The sequence below is a fragment of the Manis pentadactyla genome, chromosome 3 (assembly GCF_030020395.1).
Source record: "Manis pentadactyla isolate mManPen7 chromosome 3, mManPen7.hap1, whole genome shotgun sequence".
In the NCBI taxonomy this organism is placed as follows: Eukaryota; Metazoa; Chordata; class Mammalia; order Pholidota; family Manidae; genus Manis; species Manis pentadactyla.
The window spans coordinates 172,443,938-172,464,981 of NC_080021.1; the positions used below are offsets into that span (position 1 = coordinate 172,443,938).

General features: G+C 45.1%; 1 protein-coding gene and 1 long non-coding RNA gene across 6 annotated transcripts in view; both read left to right on the plus strand.

The window, feature by feature from the left end:
• Positions 1–5,953, plus strand: part of ACER2 (alkaline ceramidase 2) — a 30,432-nt gene extending 24,479 nt beyond the window's left edge. For 3 of the 4 annotated variants that reach the window (XM_036887986.2, XM_036887965.2, XM_036887976.2), the window contains one exon: positions 578–5,068. In XM_036887986.2, the coding sequence (XP_036743881.1) occupies positions 578–764 (187 nt within the window). In that variant the 3' untranslated portion in view covers positions 765–5,068. Of the gene's footprint in view, positions 1–577; positions 5,069–5,474 lie in introns of those variants that run through there. The other variant, XM_057498731.1, reaches the window with a different exon arrangement.
• A 3,015-nt stretch (positions 5,954–8,968) lies between these two features.
• The window catches only part of LOC130682996 (uncharacterized), a 206,230-nt gene continuing 194,154 nt past the window's right edge, over positions 8,969–21,044 (plus strand). For both annotated transcript variants that reach the window (XR_008996533.1, XR_008996534.1), the window contains exon 1: positions 8,969–9,222. This is a non-coding gene — a long non-coding RNA (uncharacterized LOC130682996). The remainder of the gene's footprint in view (positions 9,223–21,044) is intronic.

The following is a 21,044-nucleotide window of genomic DNA, read 5'->3' on the forward strand; positions in this document are numbered from 1 at the left end:
ATATTTTTTTGAATGTATTTTTAAAATATTTTTTCACTCTTTAGTTCATCAGGAGTCAGGTTTCAGTATAGGGTATAAAGAAGGATTACATGCCTTTAAATGGTCCCTTACTTGATGCCTTTACAGGCCTAGTGAAGAAATTAAAATAAAAAAAACTTCCCCTACGGAACTGCAAAAGCAGTTTAATTAGCATGAAAGTATTCCCAAGGAAGGGCATAAACTTCCTACAACCACTTGTTAAAGCGAGAAGGAAGGCTCTGATCAGGTGTGCTGTAGTGTCAAGGTGGTGCCTCGGTTTTAAGTCCTTGGACCTCAGTCTCTTGGTTGAGTCCCAAAGGCGTTTGCGTGCTTGTTCCTATTATCAAACTGTAATAGTTCATAGTTTCCTAAAATAGGCCGTGTTTGCTCCTGATTTATAGTTCTCTTGCATCCCAGGGGTTGTCAGGCCCCCTTCAGCCCTAACTAACTGGAAGAGTTAGACTATCCTTACAGCGGGAGAGCCGGGTTGGCACAGAGGGAGGGCAGGCACCCCGCAGGCCTGCCTGTCTCAGGCTGTTGCCTCTTGTCCCCTTCACAGGCACATCCTCATCTGCCTTGCTGCCTACCTGGGCTGCGTGTGCTTTGCATACTTTGATGCTGCCTCCGAGATCCCAGAGCAGGGTCCCGTCATCAAATTCTGGCCCAACGAGAAATGGGCCTTCATTGGTGTCCCCTACGTGTCCCTCCTGTGTGCCAGCAAGAAATCAGCGATCAAGATCACGTGATGGCAAGGCGGTGGCTGACTTCTCTGCTTGTTAACCCTCACTTGCCGGGCTTCATGGGCTAGCAAAGACAGCCAGGCCGGTTTGCTGAGGCGGGGAAGGGTTTGTCTTTCAAGAATTCTGTTCCCTTGAGCTCTAACTAGTGTGTCTGCGGACTGCCAGGACTCTGTGTGGGGAGAAGTGCCTTCTCCTTTCCCAAAGATGGAAAGTTGGGGGGCTGAGGGGAGCGGAGTTGTCTTCTCAGAGCCACTTCCAGATGAGGTGGCTCAGGCTGGTGTGGTCCTGACAGAGCCGTGCCCTGAGGACCCATTGCTGCGATGCCTCGCTTCCTGAAGAACGTTTGCCTGTGTCAGACCCCACCATTCCCACACGCTCTCGGAGAAGACTCTCCTGGTGACAGTCAGACCCTGTGACAGACAAGCCCTTCTGACTCATGGAAGGTGCCAGAGATTTTTCCAATGGGGGAAACCGAAACCAAACCACACCAGTGGAACATGTACAGGGCTTGTGGCTAAGGAGGCTAATTTTCCACTTGCAATTCTCAGTAACCCAGGTTTTACATGCATTTGTGAATTCTTTTATTACTACCTCTGCTGGGAGTTGAAGACTAGACTTCAGATGTGGATGAAACTAATAACAAAAACTGTTGCCAAAAACTACACCCTACTTCAAACCAGTCTTACAGATGAGCATGATTTTAAAAATGTTTAGCCCCTGCCCAGCCAGATAACCTCAAACACAGGGAAGAATAGCTATGGTGTGAGTATTCCATACACAGACCTACGTAACCCTTACTGCTGGATGTCTGTGACATTGCCAGAGCTCTTGTGACAATCGTGGTGGGGGTCCTGGTTCAAAATTTGGAGCAAATGTGAAGTTTTGGAAATGTGTTCTTATTGGGAGCCTCCTGTATGCTCTCCCATTCTGGAAATTATCCTCAAGAATCTCACCTCTTCTTTCTCTAATATTTACTGTGGGAATTGCACTCCATACTCTTGTAGTACGAGGGGCTTCCTGTGGTTTTCCAAGCATTTAACAACTCACTCTTCTCGAGTGCTGTAACAACTACACACTGGCTCTTGGGGTCACTGGTGCCATCAGGCAAAGCTATTGCCTTCTGAGTTTCTCTCACCTGAAATGATGCTGGCTACAAGTAATCTCTTCACTGGGCTGAGTGGAAGACTCCACAACTGTGTTCAAGGCATGAGGCAGAGTGGGTGACATCAGGGACCCTCGTTTTAACTCAGGCATTTCCTACTTTGCAACATTCCACTGTGGAAGGGGGCAGGACAGGTATGTCCCGTGTGGACAGGAATGCTGTCACTAAGCAGCTAACAGTTGGGCATTAGCGGTTTTTGGCAAGTCCAGGAACTCTTTCTCTAGTTAGAATTTTAAAAGGATCTAAGGTGCGAAGTTCAATAAAGAACTAAATTTGGAGTTTAAAAATGAATGACTTTATTCTACTAATGTGGTTTTCAAATAATTTTAGCAGCAGAACCTTGCTTGCAGTAAGAAATAGTTATGGAACCCCAGTGTGTGAAACATGTATTTTATTCGCTTAAATTTATTTTAAGGTTAATCTTAAAGCATTTCCTTAATGTATCAGGCTGTGAAAATGCAAATGAACAAATTGGCAGTTTTTAAGGTAAAACTTTTGGTATTGAATGAGCGTACCTGTTGCTTTATTACAATTAAAAAATACATTTAAAAGACGATATTTGAAGTGCACCTCAGTGAGACCTAGGTGGTTCACGGAAGAATTTGAAAACTGCCATTATGTCTTTTGGGTTTCAGGTCTGGAATCTTCTAAAGGGAAAATCAGACTATCCTCGCTTCATTTGACTTACCAGGCATGGAATCTGGTCTCATCTATTCTGCAGTATAAAAATGCTTCAAAGTATTTGATGTATTCTTTGATGTATTCTAAGCCCAGCTATCTTTGTGTGGAAGCATAGATAAGGAGAAGCGGAGAGTGTGAGAAATGTTTTGTGTGTGGTTTTTGGAGGTTTAACTGCTGTTCTGAGGGTTCCTCAGTGATGGCAGCATTGTTCAACAGTGAAGGAGGAACCATTTCTTCCCGTCAGGTAAAGGGGTGGCTCCCTGGAGACCACCATCTATAGCCCCCGCCCCCAGGCTTGGACCCTGCCTTGCTGGAAGTTTCTGATATCCTTTGGAAATAGGGATTGAATGCAACCCTGCCGATAGTAGGAAGTAAGTGCCCTGACTCATGTGGCTGTTTTCATCCCTCTTCTACAAATGACTAAGTTAAAATGTCAGAAGGAATGTTTTTGATATGAAAAAAGAAAATACCATTCTAGAGATTGGTAATAAGATGAGGGCTCAGAAAGAAGTGTGGAATGGAATATGTTTGAGGAGCACAAAACATACCTCTCCCTTTGAACAGGAGTCACTGTAGCTTTCCCGCACGGGATGGTAAATCAGGGAAGTAACTATCCCAGGAGTTAAACTTATTTTAAGTTAGCTTTATGGCATCATTCATATTTACATTTATATTTACATTTGCAGTGTTTTTACAGCACTTCATACTCTTTCAAAGAACATTGGGAAACAACAGAAAAGTTGAGGAAGATGGAAAAAAGTGATCTGTATTTCTGTTGCTCAAAGACAACCATTGTTAATATTTTGGTATATTTTCTTCTCTTCTTTATTTTTTCCCCCTGAATAGAGTTGTAAATAGATGATTTTTAGAATCACTGGTTTATCCTGTATCTTGAATGGAATATAAATGCCAGTTGTGTATTTTTCATGAGGAGCGGCTTTCTGAATAGTGTGGAGTTAGAGATATACTTAGAGTGCTCATCACTGGATTCTGAAACTCGCTGATGAGTCTTCATTTGTAACTGAACCTGACATGAATGTGTCCCAAGAAATACTGAACTAAATTCTGCTGTTTGATATGCTTCTGCACTTGGAGTGATGAGTCATAGAAAATTGCTGTGAAATACATGACTTTACTGGTTTTGATGTTTTCAGATTTTTCAAAAGTAAATAGCTTATTAATTGATGTGCAATCAAGAATTCTTTCTCCCCTCCTGATAATGCAGGCAAGTAGAGATTTGATATTTAGGAGTTAGCCATGCTGAGTAACTGCGAGGACCTATCAGATTTTTGTTCTGGTTTTGTTCTAGAATCTGCCCATGATCAATAACCAGCAGGAACTGGATTTAGGATATTAAAAGACAATATCTTACTTACTAAGTGGCCATTTAAGTCAATTATTCTTGTTTTATAGTATTTGTTGATTTTTAGAAAAAAATCTTCCTCTTTATGATTATATAATAAGCAATTCAGTGAACACATGTAAGATGTATGGAGAGGAGATATCTAAATCTGGTAACAGGCTACATTTTGGGGGAACTCTTTGCCTGTCCTGACAAGTGCCTAAATATTAATTATGGATCAAAGATGTTCTGTTGGGGGACTAAGCTTGATAGTTATCAAGTGCATACTTTATAAAGATACCATAACCTATTGTTTATTGGATTACTCTGTTAATCTGGATTATTCTGTTTAAGGTGTGTTAAAATTTTTCAGTTCATCATGCTTGCACGGGCCAGTGCTGTATTGGAGGCTACAGGACTGGGACTGGAGCCTTCTCTGGGTCTTTATCCCTGGGGGCTGATGTGGAACCAGCTCTGGGGGACAGGTGGGGGCTAAGATGCCCAGCTGAAGTTCCCCCTCACAGCTCTTTTTCCCCAAATGAACGTGGACCTTCCACAGCCAGCTCTATGCTTGGTGCTGCTATTCCAGTTGGCCGAAGTGAAGTCTCAGGCAAGGCTGGGATTCTCAAAGGATTCGATAGACATTCTACTGACTTAAAAAAAAAAGTGGTCCCTACTCTTAAGGAACTAATTTTTGAATTGCATCTTTTCCTATATGTTAAACCAGATTTAAGACTATTTTATAAGCACAATATGTGATCAGAGCAGGTATAGTATTTTCAGACATATACCTTGTCTTATACTTTATATAAGGTGTGCCATATAGGGTGGTCTGCTCACCGGCTGTAGTAGAATTTAATCTCCATTACCTTGGGAGTGATTTAAGACCTTTTGAAATGGAGCTTTTGCACTTTATGCTCTTTTTATAAACCATGACAGCTATGTTTGATATTAAAGTCATTGTAGCATTTTCTGTGAATGAGTATTTATATGTTTGTGTTTATTGCCAAAGTGATTTCTGAAATATTAGTGGAAAATGCATTTAATGGATTGTACAGCAAAGCACATTTCCCTGATTTGTTAATGAATTTTAGGTATCTTGCTATTAAACATGCTTAAAATTTGCATGATTGTTTTTTTCTCAGCTGTGAACAACCTAAATATTTCAAGTATGAAGTACCTAGAAGCAGTTTATTTTTATTAAGTTATATCATATGGATATAAAAACCCAAATACAGAAAGCAACTCATCTATACTGGATTGTATCCTTCCTTTATGAAGGAAGATCATGTAACATGTCAAAATAGTAAATGACTTTAGCAGGAAACTTCTGTATCTACCTATTTATCTAATTTCCTGTGACAGAATTTTTACTAAATGATTCATAGGGCATCATATTTAAAAGAGAATTATTTAAAACAATAGTAATAAAAGAGTAACTGTAGTAAGAATATATCACTCAGCGAAGACTGGATCAGCATTATCAGTATCATTACAATGGTTTTTAAGATTTTTTTTCCCCTCTGGCCAGGGTGATGAGACAAGAGGCTGCCACAGAGCCTGTGACAATCTGACAGAAGCAGTGGGTCTTCTCCCTAGGAAATGCCCATCATATAATTTTCTGGGCATTCAGATGTCCCTAGAAGCCACCCAGGTAAAGAACTCCTGTGTGACAGGATGCTAAACCAGGTTTCAAATATTTTCTGGTGCTGAAGTTGGTATGGCTACAGCTCAGCTCCGCTTTGCCCACTGCCCTCAAAGACCAGCACCCCAGCCTCCAGCCCCCTGACATCACCAGGGGCTGGGGAGTGGTGGGGGGGCAGACCCAAGATGCTAGGAACTTAATCTTGAGTGTTCTGAACAAACTGGGAACTTAACGTCTTCCTCAAGCCTCTCTCCTGGTTATTAGTTTCACATGCTCCTTAAGGTGGTATCTGGATCTGTCTACTAGTCTATTTCTGTACTGTTGAATTTTTCCATAATAAATAATAAAAACATAATATTTTGGTATATTTCCTTCTCTTCTTTTTTTTTTTTCCCCCCAAATAGAGTTGTAAATAGATGATTTTTAGAGTCACTGGTTTATCCTGTATCTTGAATGGAATATTTGGGTATTTGGGTGTCTGTCCTCCATTCTCTCTGGGATGTGGCTCAGCTTCCTTCCTGCCCATCTGAGGCCGCCGGCAGCCACGTCTCCCAGCTTAAGGTGTTATCTTTGTATCAAGCAGGCACTTCTGTCTCTGGCCGTCTCCAGGCCTGGTGATGCCAGGCTCCCAGGAAGGCGTCTCTCGGTATGCACAAAAAGGGAAGGATCAACATCACATGAGTTTTTATTGGTTGGTTTTATATTTCTCATTAAAACATTTGATTCTGCAGCTTTTACAATTGAGCACAGAGAACACACTATGTAGAAAATGTAACAAGTAGCAATAAAGTCAGTAGAGTTTATTTTTGTGTTGGAGCTGGTCATGGGAAAGTGGTGGAACAGAAGGCCAGGAGCAGAAGAGACAGAAAATGGACGGTGGCACTGATGACAATCGCTCGAGAGGGATGCCGACGAACAGAGACCGGCGTAACCTCCGGATGGGAGGGACCGGGAAGGACTCTTGGAGTAATATCTCCATCTTGTGGCCTTTTCTGGTACTGCTCCCAGGGGCACACTGGAAGCCCTTCTCAGTTGCTGATCATCCCAGAACTCAAACTCCTACAAGTTACGCAGCCTCTCTCTGGGTCCCAGTATGTTTCCCTGGATTTTTTTTCTCAAGAATCTCTTTGCATTTCTTTTCCACTCTTCACTTTCCCAAGCAACTCATTCTTCATTCCCTAGGTGTTTGATCTTAGAATTTAAAAAATCTCCCAAATACCATAAAGCAAATATTTCCTGCATGTAAAACCAACTTGAGAGGAAGTTTTTTTAAACCCACTGGAGTGAAATAACCTTTTGGAATAGCTCTGTTTACGCAAATCAAATGCCAGTACAACCCAACAAATCTTTAAGACTGAATCCAGTTCGAACCAATGCTGAGCAAATGCCTGCCTTGTCCTAGTGATGGGCTATTTGCAAAGGGGTCCATGATGAATGTGGCAGCAAGCGTGTGGAGCGGGAGAAAGGCTGCTAATTCTGCTGAAATCCCTGTGTAACAGAGGAGTCAGTAGTGGGAGGCAGGCAGGAAAGAGTGGGAAGGTCGGGGTAGGGAGGAGCTGGAGTTGGAGAATTCTAAGCTTTAACTGATGCCCATGAGCCTTGTGTAATATGATATAATCTCAGCCCAGTGCAAGAACGGGTATACTGCCTAGAAGTATTACTGTTTCCTTAATGTGGCTGTAACAAACCATACAAGGGAGGTTTTAGTATCTTCATATTCCGGATGAAGTGCTAAGGCCCCGTGGAGCTGAATATCTATCCCAAGACCACTGAGCTGGAAGTGGCTAAACTCTTCCCTTGCCCTCAAACCTAGGCTGCTTCTTGTCTTTGTTCTGCCAGCAATAGAGGGACTGTGTCCCCTGTGCTGAGTGGGAAGAGTTAAGGGTGGGAGGGATGTGATATATATGTATGGGGCACCATCTGTGTAGGCCAGGTTTATATTATTACAGGTACCTTATCACAAGGCATTGCAAACCAATATTTGGTGTGGAAACAGGTGGAGTGACTTCCTTATGGGCATGAAGCTGGTGAATGATAGAGGGAGGATGTCTGATGTCACAGTTCCTGCTCCCAGAGTCACTGTACATGCTCACCTTTTCCAAATGGGGCCAGAGTTTCCTGTGGCTGCGGTTACAAATTAGCATCAACTAGGTGGCTTAAAACAGCAGTGTATTCTCACAGTCCAGGAGGCCAGAAGTCCGAAATCAAGGTGTCAGCAGAGTTGGTTTCTCCTGAGGCACTGAGGAAGAGAACGGTTCATGACTCTCTCCTGGCTTCCAGTGGGCATGTAGATGCAGTTAATGTTGGCCTCCAGTGGTACGTGGTTTCTTGCCCGGGCTCTGTGTCTGACTCTCTGTCTCCTTTCTCTCATAAGGGCAGCAGTCATGGGATTAGAGCCCACTGTCATCTGGTACGACCTCTTTTAACTAACTACATCTGCAAAGACCCTATTTCCAAATAAGGTCACATTCTAAGATTCCAGGGGGATGTGAATTTGGGGGGACAATATTCAGCTTACTAAACTATCCCACAAGCTCCTTCCTGCAATTGACAAGAACATGGGATCCCCCCTACCACATATTTAGCCAAAGGCACCAGAATCTAAAGTCTCAGAGCAGCCAGACCCTCACTATACATACATGCACACACCTACTTTCACACATACAAACCCGCACACCTAGGGCTTCCTCTTTCTCTTCCATGGTGCATGTTGGACTTTCCTGTAATACCTTTCATGCTCCCCGATCTGAACCGGGAAGTGTGCGTCCCACCCTACAACCAGCTGTGGAAAAATACCTTGAGAAAGTGAGTTGTAGTAGCACTAAGGAGGGGAAACTTGTGTGCTGAGGTAAGAAAGAATGGGTCTTAGGGAGCTTGCCTGGGAGTTCACATGGCAGAAAAGCCGTCTGTCCTGGACATTTGGGGTGTCTGGCAGGGGACAGTGAGCCTGCCACATGCTACCCCATCACTTCATCTTTGTACAGAGGGAGGCAAGCCCAGGGCTGATCTGGCAATCAGTGTCTATGAGATTAATTGATGGGCTGATGTTTACATTCATTCATTCAGTCAATCAAATTCTAGAACAAGAAGTTCAGGGTATGGTAGGAATACCTTGCTGGTCAAGGAAGTCTTCCTGGGTTGGAAGGTGGTGTCCAAATTGAAAGCTGAAGGGTTGAGGAAGATAATGCCAGGTAAGAGATCGCAGGGGGGCGGGATGGCGCCTTTGTCAGTTGCACCTGGTTTGGTCTGTGTGTGTGTGTGTGTGTGTGTGTGTGTGTGTGTGTGTGTGTGTGTGTGTGTGTGTGTGTGTTAGGTTAGCAGGAGTCGTGCCCAGGAGTTGAAAATATCAGAAAGGGGGGCTTGACTCTGCGAGACCCATTGTGATTGTGCTTGGCCACGCTGGAGAGACGCTTCCTACCCGTGGGGACGGGATGCTCTTGGGCTAAGCCGGCGGTGGGGTGGGAGCCTGATGAGCGCGGTCTCTGGTGAATCTGCAGCCGCGGGGCCCGGAGGAGCGGGCGGGCCTTCCAGGGCCGCCACCAGGGGGCAGTGCCGCCCAGCGCAGAGCGCAGCCTGGCCGGACGGCGAGGCGCAGCCGGTGCCCCGGCGGCCAGGAAACTTGCCTCCAGCGCAGGTAGGAGAGAGTGGTCCGGCCGTGCTGTTGCGCGCCGTAGGGGTGTTCGCGGCCGAGCGGAGCGGCCGTGGCTGACTGCTGGCTGCAGCACCCTGCCCCGAGGGCCAGGGCCGCGCCCTGCGGGGAGCCTAAACCCCGGCTTCCGGAGAGCAGGTTTACCACAAAGTGGTCGGCATTCATGCTGCAGGGCGCCTCACTGGCCCCGTCCACAAGGCCTTGTTCCTATTTTCTTTAAAGAGACACCCCAAAAGTGTATAATGTTTCAGGTTCCACAAACCCAGGCTCTGCTTGTGGGCGGTTCTGCTCCGGAGTTTCAGTTTGGTTCCCTCCTGAGCGTCTGGATTTCTGACTCAGAAGCTCCACCAGTAGCTGCCCAGACCCGGTGCAAGCACCCGCACAGAGCAGAGGCAGAGGTCCTCGCTGGGAGAAAGAGGGCTCAGCAGGGTGGCCAACCTTATCTGCTTGCACATTTCTCACCCTCAAGTAACAGCACCCTTGGCCTGTGACATTCTGGGGGGAGCTTCTTATTTTCTGAGCGGTTGTTCTTCGCTCTGGAGTACCTGCATGTGGAGCCAGTCTCCCAGCCTTGGGACTATTGATATACTCTCTGATAGTTATTGATACTGAATAGTTCTCTGTTGTGGTGGTTATCCTGTAAACGGTAGGATGTTCGTTTAGCAGCATCCCTGGCCTCCACCCACAGAGATGACAACAGCGACCCCCCCCCTTCTGACAACCCAGAATGTCTCCAAACATTGGCAAATGTCCCCCAGAGGACAACAATGCCCGTGGTTGACAACCACTGGTTTAGAGAGATTTCTCTGGCCAGGAGGCCTGAACAATTTCAGCTTCCCCTTTCCGTTGCTGGTTATGAATTAAGTCTAAAGTCTTTTCCAGGGAGTTTGAATTGTGGCCCATATAACTCTCTTCCTAGATTTCTACCTACAGGGGCTGGCAGGTTCCACAGCTTCCATGGGTTCAGTTAAAGCTGTGGTGCAAGGTGGGGGGCAGTGGGGCTCAGCAGGCTGGACACACGAGGTAGAGATCTGGGTCCACTTGAGGAGAGGGTAGGGGCCTTTTCTTCCTCCAGTGACCACAGGCTGCAGTCCCGAGAGCTGTGGAGAAAGCAGCTGCTGGCCTGGACCGGGGTGCCATGCTCGCCTCCACAGTATCCATCTTCCAACCACTAGAACATTAAAGCTGGGTGGGATCTGAGGGGCCATCTAGTCCAACACTTGGCCCCTTCCCTTTAAAAAATGCTTAAAATGAGAACTCAAGGCCCAGTGCCCCCGAGGGCCCCTTTCAGTGTGACATAGCTATTAAAGTTGAAGCAGGCCCAGGTTCCAGCCTTCTGACTTCTAGCCCAGGGCTTTTTTCTGCTACATGCACAGCATCTCAAAACGCCCCAGTTAAAATGCAATCTTCTTGGAAGACAGATACCATAATCTATAGAGTGATTGATCGTGTAACAAATTACCCCCAAACTAAGTGGTTTAAAACAAAAATAGACATTTGCTATGTGTCAGTTTCTGAGGGTCAGGAATTAAGGAGCAGCTTGGCTGGGCAGTTCTGGGTCAGGGTCACATCGGAGTTTCGGTCAGGTGATGGCTGGGGGTTTTGAGAATGAGATGTTGTCAAGAATTAAGCCTCAGTTTCCTCATTTGTAAAATGGAAATAATAATAGAGGTTACTTCATAGGGCTGTTAGGAGGATTAATGAAGTAATCCTTGAGTGACAGAGACTACCAGTTGCCTACGCAAGATCAGTTCCGTCCTCTTTCTTTGCCATAGAAGCTCCAACTTCCTGCTGTGAAGAAGGCTGTCTAGAATAAAAGGTTGGAAAATGTAGCCTTTTTTTTTTTAAAGCCTCAGTTGCTTCTGTTTGAAAAGATACAAATCAAAATCTTACATGTGGATGGAACTCTTTAATATGTGGCAACTTTCAGGAAACTTCCTGTGATGGTTAATTTTATGTGTCACCTGGGTTAAGAGATGCCAGGTAGTTGTAAAACATTATTTCTGAAAGTGTCTGTGAGGACATTTCTGCAAGAGATTAGCATTTGAATTAATAGACTGAGTGACAGAGATCCCCCACCAGTGTGGGTGGTCATCATTCTGTATGTTGAGGGCCTGAATAGAACAAAAAAGATAGAGGAAGGGTGAATTTGCTCTCTGCTTGAGCTGGGACTGTCACCTGTCTTGTACTCAGACACTGGTGGTGTTGGTTTTCTGGCTATCAGATTCGGACTGGGATTTAACACCATTGGCTCCTCTGATTCTCAGGCCTTTAAACTTAGACTGGAATTACATCACTGGCTTTCCTTGGCCTCCAGCTTGCAGATGGCAGATATGGGACTTCTCAGTCTCCATGATTTCATGAGCCTATTCCTCATAATAAATGTATGTATGTATGTATGTAAGTATGTATCTATCCACCCATCCACCCACCCAGTTGGTTCTCTCTCCCTGGAAACCCTAATATACCTCCTTTAAAAACAACTGATATCTCCATTTATTCCTTTTATATGTTGCCCTTCCACTGTTCTGTTTCCTGGAATGTGAATGTGGTGGCTGGAGCTCTAGTTGCCATTTTGAAACATGAGGACAAACATCATACCCTTAGGATGACAGAGTGATAGATTAGAAGGAGCTTAGATTCCTAGAAGTTTTATGTAGTTTCTATACCAACCCTGGGCTGCCTATGTGATAGAGAAATAAAATTTTGTTTAGGCAACTGTTATTTCAGTTTGTCTGACTCCTGCAGCTAAACTGAACATCCCACCTGATTATGCCTTCAGCAAATGCCTGGGAGTCAAGAGGTACTCAGTACATTGGTAAGTCATTTGATTATTCAATGCTGGGGTTGGAGCAGCTAATCAAATCTCGTAGCTTGGATGTGGCAACTATAAAGGGGATAGCCAGGATGGTAGAGAAAGAAGCCAGGAGACCTGGGTCTTACTTTCAGCTCTTCTCTCTTAGGCTTTGTTTTATTTTCTTTAATGAAGAGAGGCAGAACTAGTGCAGGAGTTTTTAATCTATTTTTAGCAGCAGAAATTGTTTTTAACATTGGAGCCAATATATAAAACAAATGTCAGTGGCATTTCTGATCCATTCAATTATTTTGGTTCCGTATATAAACTGCCCTGGGATGATTCTCATAAGTATCAAAGGAGCATAATTTGAAAAGCAGAGAACTGACTGACTCCCCAGGTGTGTCCAGGAGCAACAGTGTGTGACTCTAAGATGCTGAACTGGGGAATTTGTTCAGGCTGTCTAGAATGAGCCACAATCTGGGGTAAAGGAGGTGTCAAGCCTTTCATTGTCCTGAGAATGTGAGTGTGCTCTAAGTATGCTGGTGATGGAGTCTGTGGCTTAATCTTACATGAAGGAAGGCACAAGAACTCAGGATCAGGCGACCTCAAGAATCTTTTCCCCTTTGCAGTTCTAGGCTGTATATCACAATGTATTAGCCAGAATTTGGTCGATAGCATCAAAAACAACTGGAATGTGTGAAACTTCATTTTGTTTGCTGCGGGATTGAAAATGTTTGCTGCCTCTAGACACCTAATCCGCTGGTGAAGGAATTATGTCACAGATCATGAAATAGGGGTCAAGACATAAATCCTTCACTTGAAAATTGTATTTTACAGCAATATGTCTACTTTACAGCACAGTCTAAGGCACAAACCCATTGTCACGGTCACTGCTCATCACTGGGGCCAAGGATTGTGTACTTTGTCCGTTTGAGGATGGGATGAAGTAATCTGCAGATATTCAGTGAATAGGTCATTGACTAATTGTTTCTTCTTTAATGGCCAGTGTGGGATTGTATGATTGAATTGATGAAGATTTGGGTAAGGAAGTGAGGCCTTTGAATATAGTTATATACTGGTATTGTTATGTAACACACAAATGTTTAAAAAATGTTTTAAGTGGTTGAATCTGATCTTGTCCTTAAAATAGCAAACATCCATACATGTGCCTGGTATCTGGTACGGCTGCCTCCTCAAGGCCTTCTCAAGCCTTAGTGTTATCACGTCCTCACAGCAGCCTGAAGTGGGTGCTAGTTGTGCCCGTTTGAGGTCAAGACGGTGGTTCTCTGCAGTCCCCACCTGACGTGCCTGTTGGTCACAGAGGCTGGTTTCCTTTCAGGAAGGGAAGCATATGAGCATGTGGAGAGGAAAAGCCTTGGGGCGATGAGGGCACAGAATCTTAGTAATAGCCTATGCAAAGTGTGAAAAAGCCTTGTAGAAAATTCTGGTAAGCCCAAGGGGATGTGCCATTCTGAGAACCACAAATGTGTTCTAAAATTGAGCTAACCTGGAGGAGCAATGGGGGAGAAATGTTCACCAGAGCACCTTTTGATTCCACACTTCCACTCCTTCGGTCTGGAGTCCAGGATGGTACCCCAGTTCCTTCCAAAGCCATTCTTAATAGAAGTCCTCTTACTTCTAGTTTTCCCCAGAATTGTGTTAACCAACCACTGGGTTTGACAGGCTGACTGGGGAAGAGAGGTGCAGCTCTGACTTGAACCTGGGGAGCTCTGGCCCCACCTCTGTAATGGCTTTGTGAGTCTGGGCAGGTGGAACAGCTTTGTAGACTGGGAATGGGTATGTATAAAAGCAGAGGACAAATACCCACAGTGCTCTTCAGTGAATAACAGCTCTAGCTGGTGACAAGTGACCTTGCTGATACAGACAAGAGAGCCAGGAATGTTTAGTGATTACACAGTACCTCTGGCTCAAGGGGATATCTCTGGGCAGGCTTATGAACTCCACCAGCCGGTCCTTCTCTAGGTCCCCTTGTCTCCTTCCAAACTGCACCCCATCCACACTGCCTCCCCTCCCTTTAGGCTCCAGTACTTCTATTCCCTTTGCCTAGCATAGCTTTCTCCCCTTCCCACATATTTAGCACCTTTATTTCTACTTTCCTTCAGGACTCTGTTCACTTATCACCTCCTCCAGGAAGCTTTCCACTGATTACCCCCCAAACCACATTACCAAGGTGGGCTCATGTGCTCTTCCTCTGCTTCCATGTCAACCTCTGCTTTCCCACCGTGGGGCGCATGGCACTGAATCTGCCTTTCTCACTGGGGAGTCTAGGTCTTTTCATCTCTTCCTCTCTGGGTCCTTTGTAGCCTTGTAAGGCCATTGAGTGTTTGAACTGTAAGGGATCTTAAATCTCTTGTATCACATCTTCATTTTACACAGGAAGAAGTGAGCTCAGAAAGATTCCTGGATTAGCTCAGTGGCCTCACAGCTGCTTGGTAACAAAGCTGAGCCTGGAACTCAGATCTCCTGACATCATATACCTTGTTCCTACTATATGGAATTAGTGAGACCAGAGTTAGAATGCTGGTGCATCCCAGTACCAGTGGTGTGGCTTTGGACAACTTTATATCTGAATGTGTTTGCACATATGGAAGATGAGAATAATACTGGAGACCCCACATGGCTGCTGTGAGGATTGGCGAGCCCAGGGTGAACAGAGGGCTCAGTGCTTGGCACAGAGAACAATGGTGGGGTTATGAATTCAAAACGAGGCAGCTGTTGTTATTATCTGAAGTGTGTGAATTGGATCCATTATACTGATGTGGCACCATTATTTAAATCGTGCGTGGGTCACCCGCTTCCATGCAAGCTCCATCAGGGAAGGTCTGTGTTCAGCTGTGGCTGTATTCCTTAGCTTAGAACAGTGCCTGGCACATAATGGGTGCTTGGTGAATATTGGTTGAACAAGTAAAGGAATGAGGTACAAGGAGACCCATGGGATGGTTGGATCTCGGTGGCCAGTCCAATGGCCTCTGGTTCAGGCTTCTTCTTTGCCTTAGAACTTGGCTAGTTTGTGTCCCAAAAGAGCCTTCCTTCATCTCAAACCAGGGGACTCTGAACATTTTTCACCAAGCATCCTTTGTCATATGTTTGAGGAAAAAGTTATTTCTCTTGAAGAAGAGCAAGAATGGAGAGAACGCCTTGTCTTAACCTCCAGCGACAAATGGAGCCTGAAACACACACGCCTACATGGCTCATGTTCTCGGGAGAGAGAGGCAATAACGGGGCATCTGGAAAAAACTCAGTTCAAGCCAAATTTGTGTCAATTCCTTCTCTGCCAATCTGTGCCTCCCTGCTAATGAAGTATAACAAGATGACAGTTCTACCCCGTTTTCTCCCTTTTCTTCTTCCCAAAGAAAACTGATGAAAAAATAATTTAAAAGACACCAGGGGAAAAAACCCTGGTCCGCAGACCAGCATTTATCCATGATAACCATATCCATGATGGAAATGTTCTATAATTTGCACCATCTGGCATGTTAGCACCAGCCACATGTGGCTACTGAGCGATTGAAATGTGACTAGTGCAGTTGAAGAACTGAGTTTTTAAGTCAATTCAATTTAAATAAATGAGTAGTGGCTACCAAGCATGGTGGACAGTGGACAGTGAAGTTACATGGAGGAGGGGTGGGAAGGGGTCTGATCCTGGAAGTCTTCATTTGGCCCTTTTCCAGGGACCAGAATCGAGAAAAGACCATCAGCTTTTCTATGCTTTTTAACCTAGATGCCCCTTGACCAGTTTAGAGTTACAAATGAAGTGACATTCCTTTTAATAATCAAACCACATGACTATGAGCCCTTAACCTGTCTCTTCCTCTTCTCTTGTGCAGGAGTTCTTCCTTCTGGAAACTCCCTAAACCCTCTGGGCTTCCTCTGTGCGAGGATCGTTGTGGTTATTCTCACCCTCAGGAGAGAAAAACCAGTCCTGACTCTCTGGCTGCTGTTGCCACCTCGGCCACTAGGTGTCACCAGTGGTCCCACCGCCCACCTCTGGAGGAGGCAGGCAGGGGTTGCACGGTGGCACAAATGATGGATGGGGGCTGGAGGTGGAGGAGGAAGTCGGCTTCCTGAGGGGGTGGATCTCAGCCCGACACCCTGCTAGAAGCACCAAGCCAAGTAGTGTTGTATGGGGAAGGTGAAGGGGAAGCAGGATGGGGCCTGAGCCATTTGCCTAGGGGCTTGTCCTGAGGGCTATTTCCTGCCGAGAGCCTCCTGAAAGAAGCTGTTGGAACTCCTGCTGTCTTGTCGCAAGGGACCTCAGCAGCAAGCCCCCTCACAGAAGGAAAATTTTTTGATGCAAGTGCTCATCTTGCTGAGTGCTTGATCTCCCGGTTCCCCTGGAAGGGAGTTGTTCTTCCAGCAGGAGGGGTGGATGGGCCTGGGGCTGGGTCCCAGCACCACCAGCCACTTCTGGTGTCACTCAGGGGAGTGACTCAACCCCACCCCCCACCCTCCCAGCACCTGCACCAGAGAGAAAATAAAGACCATTTTGATTTTTGTCTCCAAGATGATATTTCAGTTTCCTGACAGTTCACCACACAGTACGGGTTCACATCTTGCTAGCTGATTGAAGGCTAGTTTAAAGGTTATTAATATAGGTGGAAAAACTATTTTCTTCCCAGGTGAGATTCAGTGATGCTCACCCGCCACCGCCAACGTTCTGGGGCAGAGACTAGAGTTTGGCTGCAGCCTGACCTCCAACCAGTTACTTATTTGGGTATGCCACTTAATTCTTCTGGGCCTGTTTCCTCATCTGCAAATTTTTGGCAATATTTACCTTTCAGATGGTGTGATGGTTAATTTTTTGTGTCGAGTTGGTTGGGTTGCAGGGTGCCAAGATATTTAGTGAAATTTTATTCTGGGTGTTTCTGTGAGAGTGTTTTGGATGAGATTAACATTAAATCTGTAAACTTTAAATAGAATGCCCTTCATAATGTGGGTGGACCTCATCTAATCAATTGAAGGCGCCTGAATAGAACAAAAAGACTAGCCTCCTTCCAGCAAGAGAGAATTTTCTGGCAGACTGCCTTTGAACTTCACCTGCTCTTTCAACATTAGCTCTTTCTGGTTCTAGAGCAGACACCCTTTGGAGCCGAACTGCAACATTGTCACTCCTGGGAATCCAGGCCACCAGTGCAACATGCAGATTTTGGATTTGCCAGTGTACATAAATTCATGAGCCAATTCCTTATAATAGGTCTTTCTCTTGTTCTCTCCATACACACACACACACACACACACATATCCTATTGGTTCTGTTTCTTTGGAGAACCACACAGATAGACACGAGGATTAACTGAAATATAGTGTAAGAGTATCCTGTTCTGGACCCAATGGATTGAGGTGCTCAATAAATACTACTTTGTTGTCTAACCTCCCAGTTCTCTTGGTCAAACTTGGTCAAAGTACTTATATGCTGGGTTTAAATCCACTGGTGATTTAATGGACTGCTTGGTTTTGTCAAATTATTCCTGTGATGCAGACATTGCCTGGGGTACCTCCCTACTCCACGTGGCTCCTTTCTCCCAAGACTTAGAAAAAGAGGCATGTAGTTTTACTTTGTTCCTTGTCACTAATTGCTCCTGGGGGGGTAAGAGTAGGAGGAAGAAGATAATTCCCTCCTCATCCTCAAATAGCCTCTATTAAGCCACGTGTATTTGGAGCCTGAAAGGTGAGGGGGTGCTTCTTCAGATACAGAAGACCTCTTTTCAATTGAGTGCTCTTACCAATGGATAACAATTAGAATTATTTTTAACATATTTGAAAACTTTTCCCTGTTCTGCATTGGAAATCTGAAGTGTTTTGCTACTGTTAACTTTTTTCTTATTTATGAGTAATATTCTAATAAAAAAGAAATCCCCATTACACTACTGCATTTAGGTCATTTAAAAACTTTATTATTCTCACAGTACGGAGCTTAGAATATGTATGGGTTTTCTGTTGCAGCATAACACAATACTGTAAGTTCAGCAGTTCAAGCCACCACCTGACTCACTGTCTCCCAGCTTGGAGATCAGAAGTCCAGGTGCGGTGAGGCTGGCTCCTCTGTTCAGGGTCTCACAAAACTGAAATCAAGGTGTCCGTCAGGATGTTTGCCCATCTGGAGCTCTTTGTTTCCCTTCTGGGCTTATTCACACTGTTGTTAGGATTCAGTTACTTGTGGTTGAAGGACTGACAGTCCTGTTTTCTTGTCAGCTCTTGGCTAGGGGATCTTTCGGTGCCTAGAGGCCACCGGACCCTCCCTGTAGGCCCTTACACTCTCATACTTTGAATAGCTCTTAGAGAAGGGCCCGATTCCTTTTAGGGGCTCACCTGATTAGGTCGGGCCCACCCAGGATGATCTCCTTATGATTAACTCAAAGCCAGGTGATTAGGAGACTTAATTATATCTGCAAAATCTCTTCTGCCATTTAACATAATGAAAGGATATAACATATAACACAATGCTTCATATTCACTAGCCCCACTCCAACTCAAGGAAAGGGGATTATATGGAGTGTGGACACTTAGGGGCAAGGACCTTGGGTGCTGTGTTCACTTTCTAGGGCTACACTAACAAGTACTCAAAACTGGGTAGCTTAAGCAACAGAATTATTGTCTCGCAGTTCTGAAGTTTAGAAGTCTGACATTAGGGTGTTGGCACGGTGATTCCTTCTGGGGGCTCCGAGGAAGAATCTGCTGCGTGCCTCTCCCCTTGCTTCTGGGGTGGTTTGCTGGCCTTCTTTGGCATTCCTCAGCTTGTAGAGGTGTCACCCCAATCTGTCTCCCTTTCACATGGTTGTGCCCCCTGTGTGTCTGTGTTCAAACTTCCCCCCTTTATAAGGACACCAGTCATGTTGGATTAGGGGTCCACCCTCTTCCAACATGAATTTAATTACATCTGCTATGACCCTATCAAAATAAAGTCATATTCTGAAGTTCTGGGGGCTAGGACTTCAACCCGTGAATTTTGGGGGATGCAGTTCAACCCGTAACAGGTGCTTAGAATTCTGCCATCCCCAGCCTGCCTAGCATTACTATCATCATCAATAAGCACTGGTTCCTTTTAATTTCCCCATCCCCATAGTAAAAAAAAAAAAAAAAGCCTCAGATTTACAATATTTTACATATTCCATTTCCTTTGTCCTTTTTCCATCAGCTGGGATAAGAAGAATTAAGGGTGTGGGGATGATTGCCCTGGTTATGAAAATAGGCTTTGGCTCAAAGTTTTCAGCCAGCAGAATCACAAGTCTTGAGGTCTTTCACCTACCTGAGCCCTGGAAGCGTCCGGCAGACTAGCCTTTCTCCCACGGTCACTCTGGTTTTTCTACAGCTGCTCATGGTGCTTTCTGTCTGACCACCTGGTGACCTTAATCACTGTTGGAGTTCCTCTTTCAGAGAGGGCTGGGATGTGCCTTTTCATGCTACCACGCAGCCATTCCTCTAGTCCCCACTGACCCTTTCTTCTGACTTCTAAACCAGAGGTGGGTAAACTATGTCCCACAGGCCAAATTGGCCCACCTCCTGTTGCCCTAGTGCTCACAAGCAAAGAATGGATTTTCGTAATTTTTTAATGGGTCAGAAAAAAAAAAACAGCAAAAGAATATTTCACGACATCTGAAAATCATACAAAATTCAGATTTCACTGCCCACAAGGTGTCATTGGGATACAGCTACACTCATTTGTGTGCATGTGGTGTACAGCAGCTTACCTGCAGCAAAGTAGGCAGTTGTGGCAGGAAACGGTATCGCTCACAATGCCCAAAGCACTACTCTCAGCCTTTAAAGAAAACGTTTGCCAACACACATTCTAAATGGTGGTGTTTGTTCAGGATGCTCCTAGACCTCCATTCTAGTTTTCATTTTGTCTTCTGTGCTCTCAACTCAGTAAACCCATCTGGTCCCAACTCAAATGTCATCTGTATATTGACGACTACACAGAGCTACAAACTCATATCCAATCCTTCTCTTCTTGGGTATCCAGTCCTTTCCCTCCTCGAACCCTTTGACCCCCAGCAGTCCATCAGCAGGTCTTGCTGGTCTTGCTGCCATAACATCTCTTGAATCCACCTGCTTTGCTGCCCTTGTCCCCCAAGCCAGCACCCTCCCGCCTGGGCCACCACCCCACCCTCCCCGCTCTCACCTCTCTCCTCTTGTCTGATGTATTCTTCATGTAGCAGCAGGATGTATGTAGTCTTAAAAAATATATATCATGCCACTCCCCAGCTTTAAACCTAATGTAGCTGCCCACTGCTCCTACAAAAAACCCCCAAACTTCTTACTGTGACCTCCAGGCCCTGCAGAATTGGGTCCCGTCCTTTCTCCATTCTGAACTTGTGCCACATGCCCCTCACTCACCAACTGCAGCCACAATGATTTTCTTTCAGCTCTTCAAATCTGTCAGCCCCTTTCTTACCTCAGTGCCTTTTTGCTTCCACCTTCTGGAATGTTCCACCTGCTCTAATCATAACCAAGTCTTACTCATTTTTCAGGTCCCAGATTACACATTGCTTCTCCTGTGGTCTTCCCTCGCCCACTGAGCTAGGGTAGCACTCTACATTCCCCATTTCTCTCTGTGCTGACACATTGCTTATTTCCTTGTTGGAACGTGTCAATATTTGTAATTATTATATTTAATCAGTTTACTTGTTTCTTTTCACTGGGATATAAACTTCAAGGGAGCAGGGAGTGTGTCTGTCTTTTTCTCTATTGAATCTTCAGTGCTTTGCATAGTGCCTTTCATATAATGAGTTGCCAATACTTATAGAAGTAATTAATGAATGGGAATTGGAGGGGGCAGTGGTGGTAGGGAAGCATCCCAGAAGGCTAGAAGCATCCCTGAGTCACTGAAATCGAGGTAGTATTTTTAAAAACAATTCAAAGTGTTTATGGTTGCCAAGGCGTTGGCCAGCCACACACTTGTGCTTCTGTAATGGTTGCTCATCCACAGTGACTGTTGTCAACTGGCCTCCTGCCCCATGGCCCCAGATACCAGCATTATAGCCTCACTGAG